General features: G+C 49.3%; 2 protein-coding genes across 6 annotated transcripts in view; one reads left to right on the top strand and one right to left on the bottom strand.

Moving 5' to 3' along the window:
• ZNF395 (zinc finger protein 395) overlaps positions 1 to 20,920 on the top strand; it is a 48,671-nt gene extending 27,751 nt beyond the window's left edge. For both annotated transcript variants that reach the window (XM_040236665.1, XM_040236719.1), the window contains 9 exons: positions 2,032 to 2,278; positions 4,049 to 4,281; positions 7,566 to 7,675; positions 12,695 to 12,930; positions 13,557 to 13,657; positions 14,296 to 14,578; positions 16,108 to 16,200; positions 17,140 to 17,243; positions 17,434 to 20,920. In XM_040236665.1, coding sequence (XP_040092599.1) covers positions 2,032 to 2,278; positions 4,049 to 4,281; positions 7,566 to 7,675; positions 12,695 to 12,930; positions 13,557 to 13,657; positions 14,296 to 14,578; positions 16,108 to 16,200; positions 17,140 to 17,243; positions 17,434 to 17,545 — 1,519 coding nt within the window. In that variant the 3' untranslated portion in view covers positions 17,546 to 20,920. The remainder of the gene's footprint in view (positions 1 to 2,031; positions 2,279 to 4,048; positions 4,282 to 7,565; positions 7,676 to 12,694; positions 12,931 to 13,556; positions 13,658 to 14,295; positions 14,579 to 16,107; positions 16,201 to 17,139; positions 17,244 to 17,433) is intronic.
• A 2,209-nt stretch (positions 20,921 to 23,129) lies between these two features.
• Positions 23,130 to 26,498, bottom strand: part of PNOC (prepronociceptin) — a 28,559-nt gene continuing 25,190 nt past the window's right edge. For all 4 annotated transcript variants that reach the window (XM_040236969.1, XM_040236853.1, XM_040236896.1 and 1 more), the window contains exon 4: positions 23,130 to 23,559. Coding sequence is in view for 2 of the 4 variants with exons in the window: in XM_040236853.1 (XP_040092787.1) it covers positions 23,474 to 23,559 (86 nt within the window). In the remaining 2 variants the exon portion in view is untranslated. The remainder of the gene's footprint in view (positions 23,560 to 26,498) is intronic.

Consider the following 26,498-nt stretch of genomic DNA (forward strand, 5'->3'; position numbering starts at 1 on the left):
AGGCTCCTTTGTCCATAGGATTCTTCAGGCAAGTATACTGGAGTGGGTTGCCTTTCGCTTCTCCAAGGGACCTTCCCAATCCAGGGATCCAACCTGTGACTCTTGCGTTGGTACCACTAGCGCTGCCTGTGAAGTGCTTAAAGCGAGAGTTCGAGGTTCTTGTTTCTGGCTTGATGCATGAAGTTGACAGTAGGTGACTGGGTGGACACTTTGTTTTTTTGATGATGAAGAATTTGCTTCTTGTGTTTTTCTTCCTTTTGATGACATGCATAGTAAAAAAAGCTTTCCAATAGTGTTACTATATATAAAGTCACTAGATACCTAGAGAGGAATTCTGTAGGGTGGTCTAATTTTGACCTTTTTCTTACCTCTTCTTTGCTTCCTAGGGAATTCATGATGGAGATACCATACTCCCTGATTCTAGCCTGTGAAGCTCTGAGTAAAACATTTATTAAAATGTGCCAGACCCTTCTCCTCCATATTTGCAACTGTATTATTAGCAGACAGGCTGTGGAGCATGGGTGGGATTTCCCAAGAGCAACTTTGTTGACTGTTTTGATTCTCAGAGGTCCTAGAAGATTAACTTCCTCTTTTCTGGAATGGTATGGGCTCCTGAAGGTCAAGGGGTTCCCCCTCAACCACCCCTGCCCTGGGGCTTATAGAATGCCAGGTGGTTAGAACCCACCTCTCAGGCAGTAGGATTTTGACCAAAGGAGCATCAGCAAGCGTCTTGTCTTGTTACCTTTCTAGCCCTTCCGCCATAAAATGCAGAGGACAGGGCTCTGGTTTCTGGAGTATGATCCGTGGAGGGTGCGCTGACACCTCTGAGCAGGCAGAAATAATGTGCCCGGTTTTTGGAGCAGCTCCTGCCCATCATGGGGAGACTGCAGAGGCCTGCAGTGGTCTTCCGTGGGTCCATGCAGGCCTGTGGTCCTGCATTTCTATCAGCCCTGAATTCACAAGCGGCCCGAGTTGTTGGAGGCAGTGTACAGGCAATTGGGAGGCAGTGAGAAGATCTGGGTTTGGACTCAGGACACCAGATCCCATTTATCTGACACCAACAATCTTTATCACCATGAATAAGTCTCTTAAGCTCCCAGGGTTAGTTTCCTTAAGTGTAAAACGAGGAGAGTTACCGTGGCTCTTTTCTGTGACTGTCTGCAGCTTTGAAGCCAGCTCAGTGTGGGATTCTGTGAGTATCTCACAGACACCCTCTTATTCAGTCACTAAGTCATGTCTGACTCTGTGACTCCATGGACTGTAGCCCACCAGGCTCCTCTGTCCATGGGGATTCTCCAGGCAAGAATACTGGAGTGGGTTGCCATTTCCTTCTCCAGGAAATCTTTCCAGATCAGGGATCAAACCGTGTCTCCTGCATTAGCAGATATATTTTTTTACCACTAGCCACCCGGGGAGGCCTCTGCTCTGACTTCGCACTATATTAATAGGATCCTGACCTGGAAAGTGACCCTTGGTGTGTATGCTGAGGGTCACTTTCCAGGCATGCTAAGATGCTCGCTGTGGGCAGAGAAGTTTCGGTAACACAACCCAAGGGTGCAGCCATTAGGCACAATAATAAGGGATTTGTTAAATTAGCAGTGACGCAGCAGCCTAAGAAAACACAGCCGTGTCTCCCAAAAGAGTTTTTGTAGAATAACATTTAATGATACAATACAGCTGACCCAGGATAAGTGAAAATTCCCTGTTTACCAAGCCATGATCCTGTTTTTTGTAGAAATGCAAGTATGTAAACCCTTGTGTAGAAGAAAGCCTGGAACACTGTCCAGGAAACATGGGTGTTTCTCTGGGAAGTCTCTTCTTGAGTGATTTGTTTTTTTGCTTATCAGGATGTTCTCAATGTCCTACTCATAACAGGTGTTTAGCTTTTGTAGAAAGAAAACCGTTGTAAAAATTACTTTAAAATGTCTCATTGTTTTTTATGGACACTCATGGGCTCCAGCTGTGTGGGGGGCATCTTCCTGATTCCGCAGATACTGGATAAAGGACCCTGTGTCTCCTTTGTCTCCCCAGGAAAGGCAACAGCATGGCCAGCGTGTTGTCCCGGCGCCTCGGCAAGCGGTCCCTTCTGGGAGCTCGGGTGTTGGGACCACCTGGGGCTGCCCCACCCTCAGAGCCTCAGGCAGAGCTGCTGGAAGGGGCAGCTCCCCAGCCCTTTGTTGCCTCCAAGGATCCGTCCTGCCAGGAGCAGCCTAAGGAAGTCCTCAAGGCTCCGGGCACCTCAGGCCTCCAGCTGGTGGCCTTTCACCCCGGGCAGAAGGTAGGTTGATCCCCAAGTAGACAAGTGTCCGCTGTCCCCATGCTGGGGTTCAGCAGCCCAGTGGTATCCCAAATGACAGGCCCGAAACTCTCTGGGCACTGACTTGAGTGCAGACCTTTTCCCTGCAGCCATATGAGCCCCTTGGACAGCAGGCTTCCCAAGAGAATGAGTCATTCTTAGCAGATCCAGGGCTTTTGCATGACAGTTCTGGGCTCAAGCCTGCTCAAAACTTAAGTGCATAGCATAGCCAGAGCTCAGTTTCTCTTAATCTGCCCCAGCTTACAACTTTACAAAAACAAGGGAAAGGAGCTCAGATTTATGAGAGAGAGAAGATTGCATCCCACAGTCATATATGGATGTGAGAGTTAGACCATAAAGAAAGTTGAGTGCTGAAGAATTGATGCCTTTGAATTATGGTGCTGGAGAAGACTCTTGAGTCCCTTGGACAGTAAGGAAATTGAACCAGTCAATTCTAAAGGAATTCAGCCCTGAATACTCATTGGAAGGACTGATGCTAAAGCCGAATTTCTAATACTTTGGCCATCTGATGCAAAGAGCCAACTCACTCGAAAAGACCCTAATGCTGGGAAAGATTGAGGGCAGGAGGAGAAAGGGACAACAGAGGATAAGAGGGTTGGATGGCATCACCGACTCAATGGACGTGAGTTTGAGCAAACTCCGGGAGATGGTGAAGGACAGGGAAGTCCATGGGGTTGCGAAGAGTTGGACACAACTTAGCGACTGAACAGCAACGAAGATTGCACCATTGAATTACCTTGAGACGTTTCAAGAGACGAAGGTGTCTGTTTAGTTGGAACGCCATTTGGAATCTCTTTTCCAGTTTCTGCTCCTCTGTGTTATCACTAGATATGTTTGGCCTCGTGTTATCGCTAGATCCAGATGAGTGGGCTTCTCGTTCGTTGCCTTCCCAAGAGCTGATAATAGAGGCCCTACTTTCTGCCTCTCTTTTAAGACTTGTGTGGTCCAGATCTTTTTTTCCCCACAAGGTGAGGAACCTGCCAACTGCTAGGCACCTCTGAAAGCGGTCCGTCTACGTTTTCATCACTACCATCTTGCTCCCAGGTAGACTCAGGGTTTTCTGAAGGGAGAAATGCAGAGTGTGAGCAATTCAAGGCGATAGTTGGGAACCAGCAGATACATAGGACTTTAGAGGCAAGTCAGGTTAAGATCTCAAGAGGATGGATACAGATTCCAGATTCATTTGATTTGAAATTTTAATCCATTTACATTTAAAGTAATTAGTGATAGGAAAGGACTTGATAGTGCTATCTTGTGAGTTTTTTTTCCTGTTTTATCATTCCTTTGTTCCTTTCTTCTCTTGCTATCTTCCTTTGTGAGGTTTTTTTTTTTTTTGGTAGTCCTGTGCTTTGATTTCTTTATCTTTTGTATGTCTACTAGAGTTTTTTCTTTGTGGTTACCACGATGCTTACAGAAAACATAAGTCTATTTTAAGATGATATCAACTTTAGTTGTATATAGACTCCAAGTTTAAAAAAAGAAATCTCAGAAATTGATACTTTTGCTCTCTCCATCTAAAGAATTTATAAAGATTTGTTTCAGTGAGAACTGATCCACTTTGGCTGGTCTGGATGTTCAGGTAGGAAGCAGGTACCCGGGAGCATCTGCGTGAACTAAAGATGAGTCAGAGAATGCAGTTTGTGGCAGATAGCTCCTGGGTCCCAGAACCAAGAACACATGGAGTGAGAACTCCCAAGTGCTGACCACTGGTTGCTGTCTTTCTCTCTCCAGGTTTGTGTGTGGTACGGGGGTCAAGAGTCCACAGGACTGGTGGAGCGGCATAGTTGGGCAGAGGATAAGGTGACTGTCTGGCTGTTGGACCAGAAGCTACAGATCTGCTGCAAAGCGGAAGAGGTGTGGCTGGCCGAGCCGCCGGGCCGCGTCCCCCAGGTGCCACCTCCGGAGCAGGGAACCCAGGCGCCAGCCTACAGGCCTGTGTCCAGGAACATTGATGTCCCAAAGAGGTTTGTGTGGGAGAACCTTGGCTCTGAAAGATATGTGGGTGTTGAGGTAGGGGTTTTGGATGCCTTGTGTTGGGGAAGGAATGTAGAACTCCAGATATCTGTCTACTGCTGAAGATACCAGTCGGATGAGATACAGTGAGAGTTTTTTTTCCTTTTGACAAAAAACCTAGACAGGCGTCTTTTCTTCCCCATAATTCTGTTGTTGTTTTAGTTGCACAGTCCTGTCTTGACTATTTTGCAATTCCACGGACTGTAGCCCACCAGGCTCCTCTGTCTGCAGATTCTCTGGGCAAGAATACTGGAGTGGGTTGCCATTTCCCTTCAGATCTTCCCAACCCAGGGATCAAACCTGAGTCTCCTGCATTAGCAGGTAGATTCTCTACCGCTGAGCCCCCAGGGAAGCCCTGTTAACTCTGTTAAGAGTGATATATATAGCTTCATCTGGCTGAGGGCTATTTTTTTCCCTTTCCTGCTTAAACTAAAATTAGTTCTTAGTTTTTCATGATGAGAGAGGAAAAAAGTGGCTTAGATCAGGAGGCAGCAAGCATGTCCAGAATGGGCCAGATAGTAAATATTATGTCGGCTTTGTGGGACACGAGGTCTCTGTCACAGCTACTCTGCTTGGCTGTGATCTTGAGAAATCAGCTGCAGACAGAACTTAAACAGGCGGGCATGTTGGGCTCCAATTAAAACTTCACTTATGGACACTCAAATTTCAGTTTCGTGTAATTTCCATGCGTCATATGTCAAGAAATAAAATCCTTCTTTTGATTTGTAAAACCACTTAAAAACTGTTAAGCCAGGGACTTCCCTGGTGGTTCAGCGGTTCAGAACCCACCCGACAATGCAAGGAACATGGGTCCAATGCCTGGTCTGGGAGGATGCCACAGCTAAGCCTGGGAGCTATAGCTGCTGAGCCCGAGTGCCCTAGAGCCCTTGCTCTGTAAGCAGAGAAGTCGCCGCAGTGAGAAGCCTGCACCCGACCAACTAGAGGGTAGCCCCTAGCTTGCTGTAACTAGAGAAAGCCCACACACAGTGAGGAAGATCCAGCATGGCCAAAAACAAACAAATAAATAAGTAAACTTTTAAAAAGCTATGCCATTCTTAACTTTCAAACCAGGCGAAAACAGACAGTAGCCTCAGTCAGGAGATTACAGAGCCCCAGCTAGATATTTAAAACCATTGATTTTGAATGAAAAATGTATACTTTGCTTTAGAAGTTTTAAAAAATTATTTTAAATTTATTTTTTTTTTGGTCCCACTGCACAGTATGTGGGATCTTAGTTCCCCAATCAGGGATTGAACCCCTGCCCCCTGCTCTGGAATCGTGGGGTCTTAACCACTGGACTATTAGGAAAGCTCCTGTTTTAGAATTTTATGACATGAATTTTTCCCCTGAGAATACAAGCTGTACTGTGTTAGTTGCTCAGTCACAATCGACTCTGTGACACCTTGGACTGTAGCCCACCAGGCTCCTCTGTACATGGGGATTCTCCAGGCCAGAATGCTGGAGTGGGTAGCCATTCCTTTCTCCAGCAAATTTTTCCAACCCAGGGATTGAACCTGGGTCTCCGACACTGCAGACAGATTCTTTACTGTCTGAGCCACCAGGGAAGCTCTATGTTATATACTCTATGCATATTGATCTTTTCAGATTAAAAAAGAAAATCTGCTAGTGAGATTTTTCTATGCTGTGCTATGCTTAGCCACTCAGTTGTGGCTGACTCTGCAACTCTGTGGACTGTAGCCCACCAAGCTCCTCTGTCCACGGGATTCTCCAGGCAAGATTACTGGAGTGGGTTGCCATGCCCTCCTCTAGGGGATTTTCCCAACCCAGGGATCGAACCCAGGTCTCCTGTATTACAGGTGGATTCTTTACCATCTGAGCTACCAGGGAAGCCCTAGAGTTCTGAAGTGGGTAGAGAATCCCTTCTCCAGGGGATCTTCCTGACCCAGGAATCAGACTGGGGTTTCCTGCATTGCAGGCGGATTCTTTACCAGCTGAGCTACTAGGGAAGCCCCGAGATTCTTCTATACAGGATATGTAAGCAGCTGAACTCCCCGCCCCTGCAATCTGTGTGTGTATCTGTACATGTTACTGTTATTGACAGTATATTCTGTGTCTTGAGACCAGACCAGAGCAGTAAATAACATTTGTAATTGTGAATTCAGTGGAACACTGGCAAAGAATTTGTCTTTCTATTCTATAGAAATAAAAATACAAATAATCATTCAAAAAGGGGGCTGCTGACATGTCTAATACATTACTAGTCTCAGTTTAGCTGCTTCATGTCATATAATTTAGTGGATATGAATTGTAAAGAATAAATTGTATAATACAGTCCTTTGAAATAGAGGTGCCACCTGGAAAATTATTTCAGACTGACTTTTCATACTTTAGCATTACCTTGTTGATGGCTTTCATTTTATTTTCAAATAGTGTAACTTTATATGGATTAAGGAAATTATGTGTAAAATTTCATAGATCTCTGCTGTATAAAGCATTGAGGTTTGTTGGGAGATTTATTTTAGTATTTCTGGAGATTTTTTGCTCATTGGCTTATGTGCCAGATTCTGTTGACATTCAGAAGCTATCATATTATCTCATCACTAATACTGAGGGGAAGGGAAAGGAGTTGGTGAGTGGAATTGTTCTCCCTTAAATGTAAATATAGAGACTTCCTGGTGGCCCAGTGGCTAAGACTCTGTTCCTAATTCAGGGGGCCTGAGTTTGATCCCTGGTCAGGGAACTAGATCCCACATGCTGCAGCTGAGATTGAAGATACTGTGTGCTGCCACTAAGACCCAGCACAGTCAAATACATTAAATAAGCAAATAAATATTTAAAAATTTAAATATAAAGCTAGAAAAGGAAGGTAATTATAGTGCTTTCGAATTCTAGCCAGGTGTCTTTTATGCCCTTGCTTTATTTCATTGCTTGGGCATGTCTTCCTTTCCCTCAAATAAAATTCCCGATTTTTAAGCTGCAGAGTGAGAGTTAGGAAGTGAATTCCATGGAGAATGGAGCTGCCTCTGGGTTTCAGCAGTGGGATGGGACCCAGCCTGCTTTCCCTGGGGTTGACTGGTATTATCAGTGACACTCAGAACTGAGTACTTTTCATGAAGAATGGGGAGAGGTCCAAATGCTTTATTTAACTCTATTACTTGACCACACACCGACTGATCGGAGTAGGGGCTTAGACGGTACATTCCAGGAACATAAGATGCTCACATGACCTGCTGTGTCGGGAAGTAACCTCTGGCTCTCACCCATCTGAATCCAGGAAGTCGGATGCGGTGGAAATGGACGAGATGATGGCTGCCATGGTGCTCACGTCCCTGTCCTGCAGCCCTGTCGTACAGAGTCCTCCCGGGGGCGAGGCCAACTTTTCTGGTGAGGAACGGGGCCGAATGGGTTCTGGGTGCGGCCGAGGCTTCCACTCTTTCGGAGTTCGATGCTTCCGTTCTCTCTCCTCAGTTTCCTCCTCTGGGGAGAAGTTTCCTGGTGCATTGTGAAGATGGTTGAATGCGAGACTGAACCTCACTGGCCACCTGAGTAAGTTCTTCCACGGGAGTAAGCGAGCAAGGCACTCAGGCTGCACAAGGCCAGTAGAGGAACGTTTAGTTGTAAAGGTAGGAACGTACTAAATGATCCCCTCGTGGCCTCAGCCAATTCACAGCCCCCTTCCAAGTGCCTCATTCAGCCTCGTAAATTAGTGTGAAATAAACGATCTGAAGTCTGAAATAAATCTAATTGCTTAATGCAAACCAATAGAAAGACTTCATAACAAATTTATAAATTAAAAGAAAATGCTAGCACAACCCCCCAAATACATTATGAGTAATATGGGAGGAAGGTGGGTTGCTGGATATTAGTAGTTTGACAAGATTTGTGGTGAATCTGAACCATTTTTTTTTTTTTTTGAAATTTGTTATCTGGCTGGTCTAACTTACTCCCAGGGAAAAACTTTTTTGCTGTGAGATCTAACTGAATCGTGAGCTTCTTAAAACCTTACAGGAAAATAATGGAGTCAGTTTTGAACATATCAGGTGGAAAGTGGCCTTTACAAAGCATCCCTCATATGTAATCTCCCTACTTAGAAAATAAATTTAAGGAAGTGATAAGATTTAGTTATTTCACCCAAGGCCTGTCATCAACGGCTAGACTGCTAGAAGAAGCTATTGTGGTCTTAACAGCACCAGTTGAGGGGCAGAGCATCACACACCCATTCTGTGAACACCTGGGGCCCACACCAGCAACACAGGAGGAGAGGAGTCAGTTAAAAATTATTCATTTATTTGGTCATGCTGAATTTTAGCTGTGGCCTGGAAACTCTTAGTTCTGGCTTGAGGAATCTAGTTCCCTGACCAGAAATTGAACCTCGGCCCCTTGCATTGGGAACTCAGAGTCTTAGCCACTAGACCTCCAGGGAAGTCCCATAGAGTCAGTTTTAAGTTCTCAGGAAACTCTACAATTTAGGAGATTGAGGAGGTTGGTCAACAGGAAGAAGATCCAGGAAAATATCATAAAGGGAAAGAAAACCATTGACTGAAATTCCCCTCAGCTTGTGTGTGTGTGTGTGTGTATGTGTGTGTGTGTGTGTATAATCCATTCATATATGTTCACACACAGACCCCAACCCTAGCCTATACCCATCTAACTGATAATATGCTGTGATATCTTAAGTTCCCTTGATAAACATTTTTTTTATTGTCTGTTAAAGGAGTTTTCCCATAACAACATATTTCTGATCTTCCGTTGAAGTAAGTGGGAAGATAAGGCCTCCTTGGCAGCTAATTATGTTGACGTAGTCTGGAAGGTGAGGTCTCTACAACAACCAAAACCTTGCTCTAATCATGGTTGCTTTTTGCAGAATCCACCCATTCCCCCTGGTGTCTGTATTGTTAGGATGGCTCTGTGTGGGCCTGTGGAGAGCAGAGGGCATTACAAAGATTTCTTAGAAGTTCAGGGTGGATTGGCCCGGGAACACTTTGTTTTCCTGGTACAGAATCTCTGTTGACCCTGTCCTAGAAAATTTTATGATCTGAGGTGGAGTGATTTATGTTCCTCTTATAAGATATATGGGGCTTCCATAGTGGCTCAGAGGGTAAAGAATCTGCCTGCAATGCACGAGACCCAGGTTCAATTCCTGGGTCAAGAAATGGCAACCCACTCCAGTATTCTTGCCTGGAGAATCCCATGGACAGAGGAGCCTGGCAGGCTACAGTCCATGGGGTTGCAGAGTCAGACATGACTGAGCAACTAAAACTTTGTTTCACTTATAAGATACCGGTTAATTTATGAATTTCACTTTTTAGCTTTGTTTCGTATTTTTCCTTATGTGCCAGTTTGCCAGTGTTGGCACTGAGCCACTTGAGTGGCTCCTTTGTGCAAGACTGCTGTATTGTGGGGCAGGCCTGTTCTCTTCTCCTGTTCTGATGCTAGATGTCACATTCTTCCCCTCGCCCATCTCTCCCTGATGGGATTTCCTTAGTGGACTTGTGAGGATCATTGGCGGCTCCTGATTTCTTTCCTGAAGGGCTACCCTATTTTTAGCCTCATGAGTAAATGTCATAAACTCTTAATTTCCAGGAAGTCATACCTTTGAGACTCGACAGTGATGCTTAGGGAAGGCAGAGTTCATTCGGCCCATTCTGTTTGGGCAGGCTTCTCCTAGCATTTAAGACTTAAATAAGGAGAACCTGCTTTGGAAACATGGAATGCTGGGTGTCTAGGTTAGCCTGAAAGTGGATTGGAGTATGGAGTAGGATGAGAGGAGAGCAGTGGGATGCTTATCCTGGCCTCGGGGGGTGTGTCGATGGTCTCAGAATCCAGGGTAAGGAGGCCTTGTGGACCACTGCCCATGTGGAAGATGGGGCCTGGGGACAAGGCCACCATACCTGAATGTGTCACAGGCTTTTCCCCTTTTCTTGCTATTTCTGTGGATCAAAATTTCAGGTTCTCTTGTGGTATAAATTGGGCTTCTCTAGTGGCTCAGTGATAAAGAATCCACCTGCCAATGCCTGCTAGCCAGTGCAGGAGATGCGGGTTCCATCCCTGGGTCAGGAAGACCCCCTGGAGTAGGAAATGGCAACCCACTCTAGTATTTGTGCCTGGAAAACCCCATAGACAGAGAAGCCTTGTGGGCTATAGTCCATGGGGTCAAAAAGAGTCAGAAACAACTTAGTGACTGAACAACAACAACTAAATGAGATAAATTAGCACATTATTGACCAAAGAATTTTTGCAGAACCTAATGCCTATGGCCGCCGATTTGTTATGTCAGTGAATATGAAACATCTCCGATCCATAGTGTTCGGGTAACAAAGGACGTACTAACGGGTCTCTGGCCAATGAATTGTCAGTACAGGTTTATGGCCCAGGCACGGAAGAGTCTGGGCTGGGCTTAAAGCAACCCAAAGGGAGGCAGTTTAAAAACTGAAAATTTCACACGTCTGACTGATCTTCTTGTTCAGATGTGTTGCTGGGAGCAGGGCAGAGAGTTCAGGCCCTGTCAGGCGAGCAGGCCTCCTGTCATCTCGTGATGAGTCTGAACTGTTCTTGGAGCTTGTCTTTCTTGCTCTAAGCGTGTTCCCTGTGGATAAAAGTGGGAGCCAGCTCTGGTAAAGGCTTCACCTCCCGACAGCTGTGAGAGCTGGCTGAATGGTTTATTTTCTCACGCAGGTTTTGATGTTCTTGCCTGGGCTTAAATTATCAAAAGGCATCTTTTAAGAAAGCCTGGTTAACAAGCCCTTCTCCTGGCCTCTGCATCCTATTCCAAATGGTACCCAGCCCGTTTGTCTGTGCGCGGGATGGGGTGGGGGCAGGAGAGGCTTTTCCTCTCCCCTCTCCCTGCTCTCCCCTTGCCTTTAAAGTGAGAGGTACCTTTTGATTAGGTTATCTTTCCATTAATAATACAGGTCTCCCCTGCTATCTGAAAGTAGAGCATTTCTGTGAAAACTTTCGAAAACTGAAAGGGTATAAGGCAAAGAAACAATTACCTTAGGACGCCTCTTGGCTAACGGATGCACAAAATACATTGTGATAAAGCACAGATACTCGCAGGTTCAGTTCAAAGCTCTGGGGGCTGGGTCCTGAGATGCTGAGTGTGGTTCCTAGGAAGGGGCCTGGACTCTTTGGGGTGCCCTGCCTCCATAACAGCTCGCTGCAGAACCAGCATTGAAAACTGTTGTCACCTTTTCTCATAAAGTGAAAGTCCTCCTTAGATTCCTTTCAGTTAGTGAAAACAGGTCCTGATGCAAGGTTGTCACTCGGTACTCGTGGGGGTTTGGTTCTAGGACCCGTGCGGATACCCAAATCCATGGATACTCAAGTCCCTTGCGTAAAACAGCATTGTACTTGCATGTGAGCTATGCACATCCTCCTGCGTATTGTCAATCATCTCTAGGTTACTTATAATACGTAACACAAGGCAAATGCTGTGCACAACGTTGTAAGTAGTGGGAAAGCCAATGTAAATGCCTTTTTTTTTTTCTTTTTTTTTTCCTTTTTTTTTTTTTCCGAGTCCCTCAGTAAATGCCTTTTAAATGTTGCTGTTTAAATGTTTCGTTGCTGTGTGGCAAATTCAAGTGTCGCTGTGGGGATCTTTCTGGAATTCTTTTTCCTAAATATTGTCAGTGCGGAAACTGGGGATTTGGAGGGCTGACTGCAGGTCTTGCATCTGAAGGAAAAGGTATAAATTGAACTTTCGAAAACTAGGGGACACCTGCACACAAAATACAGCTACAGAGTGTGTCTGGCGGTCAGTGATGATCAGCACAGCTGTGGCAGGAAGGGTCCATGAGAACAGATTAGTCTGCCACCCACAGACAGTGCTGCAGTGACGGGGCCCATTCCTCATTTTTACTGAAGCCCAGAAAGGGGAGGGGTTTGTTAGGGAAGGGGTTTGTCGGGTTTTGTTTTTCCCCCTTGGAGTACAAAGCCAGGCAAGCAGAACCTGGCATTAGATTCAGGAACCCAACCTTTTTAAGAAAACACTTTTTATTTATGTATCTATTTTTGGCTGTGCTGGGTCTTTGTTGCTGCTCAGGCTTTTCTCTAGTTGTGGCAGCTGGGGGCTACCCTCTGGCTGCAGGGAGCCAGCTTCTCCTGTTGCAGAGCACAGGCTCCAGGGTGCTCGGGCTTCAGTCATTACAGCTCCCAGGCTCGAGAGCACAGGCTCAGCAGCTGTGCCCAGGCTTAGTTCTTCCTTGGCCTGTGGGATCTTCCCACACCAGGCATCAAACCCATGTCTCCTGCATTGGCAGGTGGATTCTTTACCACTGAGCCACCAGGGAAGACCAGGAACCCAGACTCTGAACTAGAGTGTCCTGCCCCCGACTTGGGCTGTGTGCGGAATCTGGCGTGAGCAAAGGGACAGGCACCGAGCATCCTCTGTCTTCTCCCCTCCAGCCTCCCGCACGGCCTGCGACCCGTGGAAGGAGAGTGGCGACGTGTCAGACAGCGGCAGCAGCACCACCAGCGGGCACTGGAGCGGGAGCAGCGGCGTCTCCACCCCCTCGCCCCCCCACCCCCAGGCCAGCCCCAAGTACCTGGGGGACGCCTTCGGCTCTCCCCAGACCGATAATGGATTTGAGACCGACCCGGACGCTTTTCTGTTGGATGAACCAGCTCCCCGAAAAAGAAAGGTGCGTGGCCTGAGCTTTCAAGCTCAGCCACAGAGGGGCCAGGCCTGGTTTCCCCGGCCTTCTCGGGCTCTATCCTGTTTCAGTGATCCATTTAAAAAAAAATTAATTAATTAATTAGGCTGCACCAGATCGTGGTTGTGGCATGTGGGATCTAGTTCCCCAACCAGGGATCGAACCCCGGCCCACCCTGCATTGGGAGCTCAGAGTCCAAGGCCCTGGGCCATCATTTCAGCTCTCCTTTGCTGCTTCTCTTTGCTCTTGATATTCCCAGAAGCCCGCCCCTCCTCTCCAATGCCACATTATTGGCCTTCTCACCTCTGCCCAACCCAGCTCTCCTGCAGAGACCTCCATCAGGTCTTCCCTTGTTCCCCAGCCCATCTCCCCTCCCCCACCACATCTCCTCTCCTCCACCCCCCTGTCCCCAAGCCCACCCTCATCTCCGCTCCAGACCGATGCCGGCCCCCAGGACCAGCTCTCTGCCCGTGTTTGTCGGTCTCTCTGGTCTCTGGGAACCCCTTTACTCTATTGAGCCTTCTGCTGGGTCCTGTTGGATGTGACTGGAGCCCCACTGGGTGAGGCTGAGCAGGGGGACATGACCTCCTCATCCCTTGTTCCTTTCCCTCCAGAACTCGGTGAAGGTGATGTACAAGTGCCTGTGGCCCAGCTGTGGCAAGGTTCTGCGCTCCATCGTGGGCATCAAACGACACGTGAAGGCCCTCCACCTGGGGTAGGTACACGCGCAGAGCTCCTCTGCCTAGGGCATTCTTCAGACCTCCTCCACCTGCTGATTCCCTGAGACCCACACCCCCAAATGCTTCTGAGAAACTGGCTGGCTGAGGACCCCACCCATCCCTGATCCTGGGCCCTGTGGAACAGCCCCTTTGCTGAGATCTTTGCTGGGAAGGAGGTGGGTGTTGATGCAGTTGATGAGTATGTCTTCTCACCCTGGAAGGAAGATGGTTCAGTTCTGGGCACTTAGAGGATGGTTAGTTACTTAGAGCCTGTTGCTTCCCCTTGGGGAGCTGGGGCTCCCCTCACACTGACACCCGGAGCCGGAGCTGCATATGGCCAAGGGGACCGACTCATAGTCCTTCCCCTGCCAGAGAGTGTGACTGTGAGTGAGTGGTGTCCAAAGAGGACCCAGGGCAAAGCGTGAAACAGATCTAGCCAGAGGAGAAGCTTCGGTGCTAGGGAAACGAATTCCCCTTGTGCCAGGGTGCAATCCCTGGGAGCCCAGGTCCTCCCGGGCTTCTCCTGTGACTTGCTGGTGGCCCTGAGCAGGTGCTCCCCTCATGCCTCGCTGTCCCCTGTGTTTGGATCAGGGCAGCTTGTTCCTGGTTGTCACTATATCTCCCTCCCCTGCAGGGACACCGTGGACTCCGACCAGTTCAAGCGGGAGGAGGATTTCTACTACACAGAGGTGCAGATGAAGGGGGAAGCTGCTGCGGCAGGCGGCCCCACAGCCGACCCGGCTCCGACCCCCAGCGTGACCAGCCCGCCCCTCACCATCCTGCCCCCGCCGCCTCCTCCCAAAGCCCAGTCCTCAGGCCCGGATCACCCTGGCCTGGAGTCTTACCTGCCCTCCGGTGCTCTCAGCAAGTCAGCTCCTGGTTCCTTCTGGCACATTCAGGCCGACCATGCATACCAGGTATGGGGACCCCCTGGGAGCTCAGCCTAGGGGCCGTGAGGGATTCTGTGCCTGTCACTGGTCAGCCTGATCACACTGATTGGAGGCTGAGTCCTCAGCTGAATTACCCATCTCTTACTTCTATAAGGAAAATGACTTCACACTCAACAAACACAGGAATTCCAGAGTTGTACCTTGGTGACTGTAATGAGTGGTTACTGAATCTGGCTGAATCCAGTGGTTAAGAAATCTGACTGAATCCCTGAGTAACCAGGTTGATGGATTTGGACGGGGGAATTGGTCCATCATTGGTTATAAGAGGGGATAGACTAGTGTAGTAGGGTTTCCGAGAGCAAATCCCCGATTCTCAGCATTGTACTACGTTAAATAATCTGGCACTCAGTGTTTTGAATACCTACTGTGTGTCAAGCTGCAGGGTAAGCTTTGCAGTAGAATAAGATATATAATTCTTAAGCTTGTGATGTGTACGGTTTAGCTGGAGAGAGAAATGAATATGTAACTACGATTAATTATAATAAGTAGTTAAAATACCTTTCTGGAGGCACAAGCAATTGTTGTGGGTACAGGAAGGACCAGGCTTCCCTGGTGGCTCAGTGGTAAAGAATCCACCTGCCAATGCAGGCGATTCGGGTTCAATCCCTGGGTTGGGAAGATCCTCTGGGGAAGGAAGTGGCAACCGGCTCCAGTATTCTTACCTAGGAAATCCCATGGACAGAGGAGCCTGGCAGGGTACAGTTCACGAGTCGGACACAAGTTAGTGACTCAGCAACAATAGCTGTAAAGACCAAGGTATTATGCCCATTGGGTTGGGAAAGCAGGCATGGAGCAGGTGGCATTTCGGGGTGCCGAAGACTCTGTTTGCCAAGTACAAGTTTTTCTTAAAATCCTTTGATGCCTACTGCTTGTTTTTTTCCGACTGTAGGTTGATTTGCAAGTTAGTAATTAAGAAGCAGTGCTTTCCGTTGGAAAGCCTTTAGAGAGCGAGCCAGCTCTCCTCCTCATTAGAATGAGTAGTCATGAGTGGTCGCTCAGCTATTCCAACTCAGGTGGCCCTTCAGGCTGCCAGCTGTCCCTGTGACATGAGGCCTGGAGAGGGCGGTTGGTGATTTTAGAAACAAACCTTGACCTGGAGAGTCACTGCTTCCACACGGTTGCCCCAGGGGTGGCAGGCGCTTAGCGCGGTGCCTGTGCCCCAACTCACAAGGCTGAATTCCTGGGGGAGCTGCCCCGAGCATGTTCTTGGTAGGTGATCCCGCCAAGAAGTTAATCTGCGGAGATGATTAACTCATGAGGCTGGCACGTAAACCAGCTCCAAGAGGGGAGCTCAAAAAAAGACTGGAGCCCGAGACAAAGGCGACTCCAGAGAGCCAGTGCTCTGCTGTTTCTCTTGGGAGGGGCATTTTGGTGTGTCCCAGGACTTTGTAGTGTGAGGTGCACCTGTTGCTGCAGACCATGGGGTCGCTGGGGTGGAAAGAGGCCCCTGAGAGCTTCCTGAGCCGGGCCCTGGCCGACGCGATCTGTCTCCACAGGCTCTGCCGCCTTTCCAGATCCCGGTCTCCCCGCACATCTACACCAGCATCAGCTGGGCCGCTGCCCCCTCCAGCACCTCCTCCCTGTCCCCGGTGAGTGTGCCCAGCGCTCCGAGCCCCTCAGACCTTCCAGGGGCCCCGGAACCAGCCAAGGGCTCAGCCGCACACACCCCTGAGCTCGTTGCCTCCTGCACCCCAGCTTCTTGAAGGTCTTCATACCCTTGCCCACCCAACCCCACCACCACCGAGAGTCACAGGTGCCCATGAAATGTGGGAGGGGCGTGCTGGCGAGGAGCACCCAGATCAAGTTTATTCCCAAGATCCTGAGGCCAGGTGGGATCAGCACCCTATTTAGTCCTGAGCCCCTGGGGGTGCTTGGTAAGGTTTTGATGCCAAGAGGAGGAGGGAGAGGACATGGGGAAGCTGGAGAGGAAGAGGGAGGGTAAGAAAGGATAGAGGGGCGTGTGGAGGGCTGTGCAGATGGATCAGAGCTCCCCGGGCCACTGTGGACCAGCGCCTTAGCTTGTTTGCCCCCGAACTGAAATAAATCGGAAGTTATTTTGAATCCCCATGGACAGAAGAGCCTGGTGGGCTACAGTCCATGGTGTTGCAAAGAGTTGGACACGACTGAGAGACCCTTAGGGTGTTGCAGTCTGAAACGCCTCCTGCAGGAAGGTATCACCACACACTGTAAAACCCACGTGCCCGAAGGTGCCACTGAGGCTGTGCCGTCCCTCTTTCTGCCCCAGTATGCTGGGTTCTTCTAGATCTGCAGGTGGCAGCCCACGAGGGGGCCAGGCCGAGTGGCTCTCCTGCTTGGAGCCCCTTCCCCGAGCTGGAGTGTGCCTTTCAAGGCTGGCTCCTCCCTCTCCACCTCCACTCCCTCCTTGATCCCTGCTCACCTCTCCCTGAAGTCTCCTAGAAAAGGCCTCCTGGCACAAGGTGGGGTGGGGGTAGCTGGCTATCCCCTGGGATGGTCCTTTGGCCTTGCACTTCTGCCCTCATGCTCACAGCCCCTCTCCCTGTGTCCAGGTCCGGAGCCGGTCGCTAAGCTTCAGCGAGCCCCAGCAGCCGCCGCCTGCCATGAAGTCTCACCTGATCGTCACGTCTCCACCTCGGGCCCAGAGCACCACCAGGTGAGCCTGTCCTCTCCCGAGATCTCCTTGGGGGCTCCTGTCCCCACCTGCCCCTCGTCCCTAGGGCTGGTCCCAAGGAGCCAGTGGGGGACGTCTCAGATGCGAGCGAGGCAGTTGGTCCTCCGGCCCCGGTGGTTCCCCTGGCTGGCTGGCCAGTGGGTGACCATCCCCTCATCGACCTGTCTTGCAGGAAAGCCCGCGGGGAAGCTAAGAAGTGCCGCAAGGTGTATGGCATTGAGCACCGGGACCAGTGGTGCACCGCCTGCCGCTGGAAGAAGGCCTGCCAGCGCTTCCTGGACTGAACCACAGCCCCTCCCGGCAGCCTGGGGACAGAGGCAGATGGGTCTCAAGCCCCACAGCAGAAGCCTAAAAGCTACAGAGTGGACACGGGGAGTTTGGGCTCTATTGGCTAAGGTTGAATACTCAAAACATTTTCCCCTCCCTCATGGGAATGTTTTAGTTTTTTTTTTTTTTTTAAATAGAAACAAAAAAAATATTTTTTTTCCTTCCCCTAAAATAAGAGAGAGCCAAAACTGACCAAGGGTATTCTGCAGCAAACCAGAGACCAAAGAAATGACAGCCCCTCCTCTCCTCCCCACAGCCCATCTCCCTAGGGGATGAATGTGTACCGTATGGAAGGAAGGGACAGCTCATTGTGTTTCCTGCTGAGCTGGTGGATTCTTTGCTTTCTCCACTCTTTCAGAAGGGACTGTGAGCAACATGGATTTACTTTTTTATTTTTTATTTTTAGAAAAAAAAGAGGTTTCTGGCTGATGACTCAGAGAACAGGACCTGCTGAGGCTGGGGTGGGAAGACGGGGCTGATATGTGAGCTTTTTGAGGTGCAGCCAGCCCCCTTTCTCCACCCAGATCTAGGAGAAGGGAGAGATTGTCCTCACCCGGCAGCTCCCATCAGAATGCAAGGAAAGCCCTTTTTCTGGTGCCAGCTGCTCCGATCTGGGGTCCCTCAGGTCGGGTTGCAGCCCAACAGATACAGTGTGGCCTCTTCTCCAAGCCCAGACTCATAGGTTTGTAAAAAGACTGTCCCCAGGAAGCTGAGCCAAAAGGCTAAAAAGAATTCACGTTGTACGGTGTGGCAGATCAAGACTACCTTGCCCACTCTTTCCTTGAGAAGAGACCAGACGGTCTCTAATACTTCTCTAATACTCGGTGAGAGTTCTTCGCTGTTCCCCGAGTGAACCCACACCCACCCCTCCCCACCAGCTCTGGAAGACACCCTCTCAGAAACACTTTGTTTTCACTTACTGTGTATTCAGGAGCCTCTTTCTGATTAAAGATTCCCCCTTTGGCCGAGAGATCCTGCCCTGAGGTAGGTCCCTCTTCGTCTCATGGGAACCAGGGATTTTCCTGTGTTCCTCCAAGGCCATAGGGCCGGGCTGGTGAAGAGAACAGACAGAAAGGTAGGTGGCAGCTCCTGCCACGGTGAGAGGGCGCAGAGCTGTCCCGTGGCTCCACGGGCTCACCCAGCCCTTTGGGGACTGTCTGGTTTTCTTCTAAGGTGACAGGCAGGACAGGACTCTTCAGGGGGCTTCTGCTTGGTCCAGTCAGTGTGATGGGGAGGCTCAGTTGCATGTGGTGTTGTGGTCCCAGACACCTGTTGCGTGTCTTTTCTGGGGAGGTTAGGGGGCCTGAGGAGGTCACGTGACAGGAACTGGGGTTGATTTAGCATCTACTGGAGACCTCAGGAATGGAGGGGACCCCAGACTGCGTGACCCGAGAGCTGAATATGTGACCCCATTTTTGTTGAGGAGGGACAAGTAGAGGCAGGAGGTTCTGTGCCTGGGCGAGCAGGGCTGGGGGAGGGCACGTTTTTGGCTCAAAGCCTCACCTTTCTGCCAACCGGGACTGGTTTGGGAGGCTCCTCAGGGCCCGCGTCCCAAATGTCAGGGGCTCAGGGAACTCTACCACGAGGCCAGCTCTCTGGGGTTTGCACAGTGGCATCCAGCCTTTGGCTGTGAGCAAGGCTGTGCTTCCCGTCCAGGCGGGCTCACCTGGCTGCAGGAACCTGATAGGTGCCTTTCCGTCTGTGACACGCGTGTGTTGGAAACCGGCAGACGGGAACAGGGGGTGTGATGGTGTGAAGGGTGATGGTGACCTGGGTTTGGTGACAGAAGGGAAAGGCACTCTTACACATGAGTGTCTTTGTTGGTGATGGGATATATTTTTATAACTTAGTTAAAAAAAAAAATGTATGTGGAATTCTGTCCCTCGGTAAAGCTGGAAATCAGGCCAGCAAGAGGTGCTGGGTTCTTCCTCCCGCTCCTTCAAGCTCCCAGCTTCCCAAAGCTGACTCCGGCTTCCTGCCCTGTGCACCTGTAGGTCCTACCCGCGTGAGGAGGGGGCCTTTGAGATGGGGTGGGGGGGAGCTCTGCCCAGCAGCATCTCCCCTTTCCTCCTTACTCAAAGCTTTTGCTGGGTCTCCCCTTTGGAGACACTATTTTCATTTCCCCCTCAGTTTGGACCATGTAGGTACAACTGGATATCAAGATTTTCTCTAAGTAAGGCAGGCTTCTCACATCACTGCTGCACAGAGCAGAAAAGGAAGAGAGAAGAAATTGATGCAACAATTTCAAAACTGAGGTTTTTTTTGTTTTGTTTTGTTTTTTAATGTTCTGGTGCGGCTTTCCCTGCTGGCCTTTGCTCCAGCCTCCTTTTCGGTGGTGGTGGCCTCCTCCAGCCTCTCTCCTCCCACTGCTCCATCTGTGGCTGTCGTGTGGGTTCTTGACATGTGGTCTGTCCCGGGGTTGTCCCATTTGTCTCTTCTCAGAGGGCAGGGGGTGGTTTGTGAACTGATCCCACCAACACGCCTGTTTTCTTCATCTCTGTATTTCTCCCTCCTTCCTGACCCATCCTGGGAGGCAGAATCTGATGGAAGGTAAGAGGCGACAGGTGAGCTTTGGAAACTAACAGGACGGATTGGCAAAGCAAGCGTCTTGGGAAACTCTTTACTCCGGGGATGTTATGCGTATTCACAATATTTTGGAAGTAACTTTGGAGTCTGTGGTGCCTGCTTTGAGCAGCCTTAATGATACCGAATCTGCACCCATGCTTGCGCCTTCAGTGCAAAGAGTCCAGTGAATGGTGGTGGTAGTGGTTGAGTCACTGAGTCCTGTCTGACTCTTTGCAACCTCATGGTAGCCCTACAGGCTCTTCTTGTTCGTGGGATTTCCCAGGCAAGAAGACTGGAGTGACTTGCCATTTCCTGGTGGTCAAGTGAGGTCACAGGTGCAGAACACAAGGAGCAACGGGTGAGTAACATGGCTTAGATCGACTGATCTGACTTCTAGGCTGGCTGTGAAGGCAGTCCTGTAATTTCAGAACACATTCTGAGCAACATCCACAATGTTGCAGTTGGCCTGAGGCTAGATTCTTTGAAGGACGTAATGGATTTGGATGTGGAAACTCTGACTTGTTGGAAGAAATCTGTCCTGTTACTTTCTGGTCCTCACAGGTTCTGACTTTACCAGGGGCAAAAAGAAAAAAAAGGAGAGGGAGATAAATCCCATCTGTGAACTTGTCTTTACTGGCGCCTTTTCCCCCAGCTGTCTTCCAAGTATTATTTTTACTGTTAAAAATTTTTTTAAAAAATGTGAAATATAATGTTTTTACAGCAATATGAAATATATTTTATAAGGAATAAAATGGTACATTGTCTGATTTGATGTGTGCCTGTCCCTCCGCCCTCTCACCCTGCAAAGGATAAGATTATCATTGTCCTTGGTGTTAAGCAAGCAATAGCCCTGGGGGAGGTGTGTACACTCCTTTGCTTATAGTAACAGCAGGCAACATTATCAGGGACCTGGCCAAGTGCTTACATGGATAACCCACAAAGGAATTACTGTTGTCAGTAATTTTAATTTTATTTTTAAAATAAAAATTATTTTTAAAATTTATTAATTTTTTTTCATTTCATCACTCCCATTTCACAGGCAAGGAAAGTAAGGCCAAGAGGTTAGAAAACTTGCCCAAAGTCGTCATCTGGGAAATAATGGCACTAGGATTGTAATCTAGGAGATAACCATTTTCTTTTTTTTATTCCTAATCTCTGATTTTAATTTTTACAGTTTAATGGTTTATTACACTGCAAACACCTAAGTATCCACCATTCCTTCAGAAAACAGATCGTGGCCAGTATTGTACCTCTGTGTTGTGCTTAGTCGCTCAGTCGTGTCCGACTCTGTTGGACCCTATGGACTGTTGCCCGCCAGGCTCCTCTGTCCATGGGGATTCTCTAGGCAAGAATACTAGAGTGGGTTCTGATGCCCTCCTTCAGAGGATCTTTCTAACCCAGGGATCAAACCCAGGTCCCCCGCATTGCAGCCAGATTCTTTACCATCTGAGCCACCAGGGAAGCCCTCTGCTGCTGCTGCTGCTGCTGCTAAGACGCTTCAGTCGTGTCTGACTCTGTGCGACCCCATAGACGGCAGCCCACCAGGCTCCCCTGTCCCTGGGATTCTCCAGGCAAGAACACTGGAGTGGGTTGCCATTGCCTTCTCGGAGGGAAGCCCTCTAGCAAGGTGCTATTCCTCTTTTCCTCATAAAAGCAACCACTGTTCTTTGACTTTTTACATCAGTGATTTCCTTGATTTAGGAAAATAACCATTTTCTCCCTTGCTTGCGTTGTTGACAATGGGGAGAAGCTCCTGGCTGTGGACCTGAATTTGTTGGGGGTGCCGGCAAGCGCCTAAGGAGAGAATGAGCCACCTTCTGCTTGTGCAGTGCGTGCTAACCCTGGGGAGTAACAGAGGCTGCCCCTCCCCACCCCGACCCCTCAACCCATGGGTTTTGTGTCCTGTGATGGCCCACGAGGCTGGTTCAGAGCTGGCCTGGGTGGAAGGGGAGGTGGCACAGAAAGCTTTGTCTCGCCCTGGGAGGGGGTTCTAGGACCCCCTCACAGCACCCAGCAGGAGGTATGAAGCTGCTCGGGGAAGACGGAAGAACTAGATTACTGCCCAAGTCAGTCTAGCTCAGCAGCCTGGAGGAGAGGTTGACCTTGGCCTCCCCACCCCCCTTGGTGTAGATCAGAGGCCCGCCTTCCCTTGTCCTTGCCCCACTTGGTCTCTCTCAAAAAGACTAAGAATCACTGTGGTTGCCCGCCGCTGCCCGCCACCCCCACCCTTCCTTCCCACACCCCTCCTTTAAAAGGGTTTACTGCCTTTGGGCCGGACATTGTCCATTTGCAGCTCTGGACCCTCCCAGGTCCACCTTTGTGGCTGCATCCGAGGACTTCCTAACTTTCTGGCTCCCAGTTGGGTCTGACCAACAAGAGACGCCAGGCTAGAGTTGGTAGGGAGAGAGTTGTTCAATCTCGCCGACGGTACTACCCTGCACAGTGAGTGGCTGTTTCCCTCCTGACCACTAGAGGGAGCTACAGTCCTCACTGGGTTCCAGTAACCCCTCACCTCACCAGGCGCCCCCTCCCCCGAGTTCCCCAACAGAGCCCCTTACCCTCCCTATTGATTTCCCACGGCCCCCTATCTATCTGTATAGATGTTTGACCCACATCAGTCACTCCATTTGGGTGGATCAGAGGTTTCTTGGCTGAACTGATATTACCCATCTTAACATGTTTTGAGTTAATTTCGACCCAATCCAGAGAGTCCCAAACCAGCAAATGTTAAAGATGAAACTTTCTAGTGAGTCAGAAGCTGAGGGTGGGGTGCAACAGCCTGGCCCCTCCACCATCCCGCCCGCTGGGTCCAACCACACAGCTCGGGACTTTGGATCTGGGGACCCAGCACAGTCGGGGTGTTCCTGCTTGACACACTTCACATAAAACAGAGTCACATGTATTTGGCCTCTGGCTCCCTGGAGAGGCAGCTCTGGAGTCTGTGCTCTCAGTTAAAGAAGCAGCCAACCCGTTTACTAACCATTTGCTCAGTAGAAGTTTAATGGAGAAATATCTGTTTAAAACAATCGGTCAAAAAGAACAGCTCTTTTACAAACAAGTTACGGCAGTGACGAGTCAAAACCCCAGGCTTGATTTCCTGTTCCTGGAACCCACCACCTCAAAGAAGGAAGAGGTGGGTGAGAAGGAGAGATGGGGCCGTTTAAATGTTAGCTGGAGGAATTACAAAAATACACTCTGATGTAGCAACAGGGTTGTCATGAAACATGCCATGGGTGGGGAGGGGCCAGGAGGAGTCAGGGAGGGAAAGACAACCAGATGGGGCAGGGCCCTGGGGTGGCGGCCTGGAGGCAAAGCTCGCCTCAGTGCCTTGGGGAGGGAGGCGTCCTGATGCCCAGCCGGCAGGTTTGGGGCTGGAGGCATGCTGCTTTGGGGATCGCCCGGACACCTGGGGAGACATAAATTAAAATGACAAATTAATGGCAGATTAAAATGGCAAATCCAACAGTTTTTCTGACCCTTCAATTCGATTTTCCCTAGTGCCTGAGAAATAGAAAGGAGGCAAAGAAAAACTGGGACTGGGACTTTCCTGGTGGTCCAGAGGTTAAGATTTCATGCTCTGAATGCAGGGGTGCTGTGTGCTGGGCTTGGTCGCTGTCGTGTCCAACTCTTTGCAACCCCATAGACTGTAGCCCACCAGGCACCTCTGTCCTTGGAGATTCTCCAGGCAAGAATACTGGAGTGGGTTGCCATGCACTTCTCCAGGGCATCTTCCCAGCCCAGGAATCAAACCGGGGTCTCCCACATTGCAGGTGGATTCTTTACCCTCCGAGCCACCAGGGAAGCCCAAGAATACTGGAGTGGGTAATTAACCCTTCTCCAGCAGATCTTCCCGACCCAGGAATTGAATGAGGGGGTCTCCTGCCTTGCAGGCGGATTCTTCACCAGCTGAGCTACCAGGGAACCCCTAAATGTACACGGCCCGGGTTCAATCCCTGCTCAGGGAACTGAGATCCCACATGTTGTACAGTGCGGCCAAGTAATTTATGTAAAAAAAAAAAAAAAAAAAGTTTTATAATCCACATAATTAGCTCCAAAAGCAGCAAGAAGGGGTCCTTGACTCCTACACACCTGTTTCCCTGGCCCATAATCTAGCGTCAGAACCAACAGAACAAAGGGGAAGCCTCCTGCCCAGAAACAGTTCTCTTATCCCTGGTATCAGTATTTGGAGTCTCTGTGTAGGAATTCATTTCTTCAGACTAAAAAGAGCCCTCATTTGTGGCTCTCTTATATTACAAGTGCTAACTTCGCTGATTCCTCAGCAGGAATGAATCTGCTCACTCTCCCCCATCTAGAAGGTCAAAGTCCAGGGCAGCGGAAGAGAGGAGGGGAGCACAGGGCCAGGAAAACGGACGCTAGCTATCGGGATCAGTCGCGTACTCGTCACGGGTCTCTCGAGGACTGCTCCTGCACCCCAGTGTGCCTTTTTGTTGTTGTTGTTCCATTTGTTACTTTTTCATTGGAGCGTCATTGCTTTATCATGTTGTTAGTGTCTGCTGTAGAAGAAAGTGAATCAGCTGTAAGCAGACGTACATCTCCTCCCTCCTGAGCCTCTCTCCTTCCCATCTCGCCCCATCCCACCCCTCTCAGTCATCACAGAGCGCTGGGCTGAGCTCCCTGTCCCATACTGCAGCTTCCCACTAGTTGTTCTACCTGACAGTGTGTATAGTCAGTGTTGCTCTCTCGATCCATGCCACCTCTCGCCTCTCCCCGCTGCGTCCACTCCGTTCCCTACAGTCTGCGTCTATTCCCACCCTGCATATAGGTTCCTCTGTACCATTTTTCTAGATTCCATATATACCAGTGTCCAGGACATCATTACACTTTCTGAATAAGGGTTCTTTATCCCAAGTGTTTGCTTCCCCAGTGGCTCAGTGGTAAAGAACGTGCCTGCCAATGCAGGAGACCCAGGAGACATGGGTCCTATCCCCTGGAGGAGGAAGTGGCACCCCACTCCAGTACTCTTGCCTGGGGAATCCCACGGATAGAGGAGCCTGGTGGGCTGCAGTCCATGAGGTCACAAAGAGTTGGACATGATTGAGCACACACACGCACACGTCCCATGTGTTGGGTGGCGCCGTTTCGTCCAGCATTCTAAATATAGGTTGGTGTTGGGTGTCTCAGGTGTCCAGAACAGCTCTGGCAATAGGAGTCCCTGAGCCGTGGAGAAATCTCAAGCATGTGTGGGGCTGGCTGGGGTGTGTACAGGCGAATAAAGACAGGCTTAAGGGACTCATTAATACACATCCACACTGGAACTCAGCAGCCATGAATGTGTGGAAAAAAGAATCAGCAAGATGGTCGCAGGAGGAGAGCAGTCGATAATACCCAGATGAGTTGCTTAATATCACCAGCGTTTCCATCAAGAACTTTATATCTTGAGCAAAGCCACAGGCAGAAGCTGGTTATCCGCTATGTTCCAGTGCCTCTCAGTTGGAGGCTTAATAGAAAACTAGAAAAACCAATTGCCCGAATAGGGGCTCAAATAGTTTTTCTAAAAACTAAATTGATTTCTGCTAATATGACTTATTTGAAACTGTCTTTATAAGGTAAACGGTCATAGTTCAGGCTTAGACGTGTCTTCAGGGTGCCTTGATGGTCCCTTTAAAGAAGAATGTCCCTGAAGTTTAGGAGGAAGGTTTGGTGGGGGCGGGTGGTGAGGGGGACATATGTATACCTATGGCTGACTCATGTTGATGTGTGGCAGAAACCAACACAATATTGTAAAGCAATTATCCTCCAATTAAAAATTTAAAAAAGAAGAATTTCTTTAAGATTTGGAAGAATTCAGCCCATGCCATTTCTGAAAGATTTTTTATTAGGTCCCGTGTAAATAAGGCTTTGGAGAAATGAATGCTTATTAGGGATCCAAGAATATGACTTCAAAACCAGTGCAGGTTAATTCAGGGCCTTCAGAGATTAGTCATTCTGCTAAAATAAACACAGCAGCCTTTGGCTCGCCACTGAATACATATATCCGTATTTGGCAATGGGCGTTTTGCAAACAAGCCAGCCTACCTGCAAAGTGTTATGTGGCTGCCTTCCTGCTGCAGTGTGGGTGCTCAAGATTCACATGTGGATTAATATACATTGAAGGAAGATTATTAACAATCTGGCTACCTTTGACATATAGGAAGCAAAGTAAAAGAGCCCATGCACAAACTTTTTGCTTTTATGCCTCTGTGTCAGGCAAAAGCCCCTACTTGGGTGATAATGTCTGTGGAAAGTTTCTGACCAACTGAATAGTTCATTCTGTTAGGGGAAGCTTCTCTCTTTAAGGAGAGATATGAGATACCGCATGCGAGCCTCTGCGCCCTGTCCTGTCTG

The sequence above is a fragment of the Oryx dammah genome, unplaced genomic scaffold (assembly GCF_014754425.2).
Source record: "Oryx dammah isolate SB20612 unplaced genomic scaffold, SCBI_Odam_1.1 HiC_scaffold_1, whole genome shotgun sequence".
Classification (NCBI taxonomy): Eukaryota; Metazoa; Chordata; class Mammalia; order Artiodactyla; family Bovidae; genus Oryx; species Oryx dammah.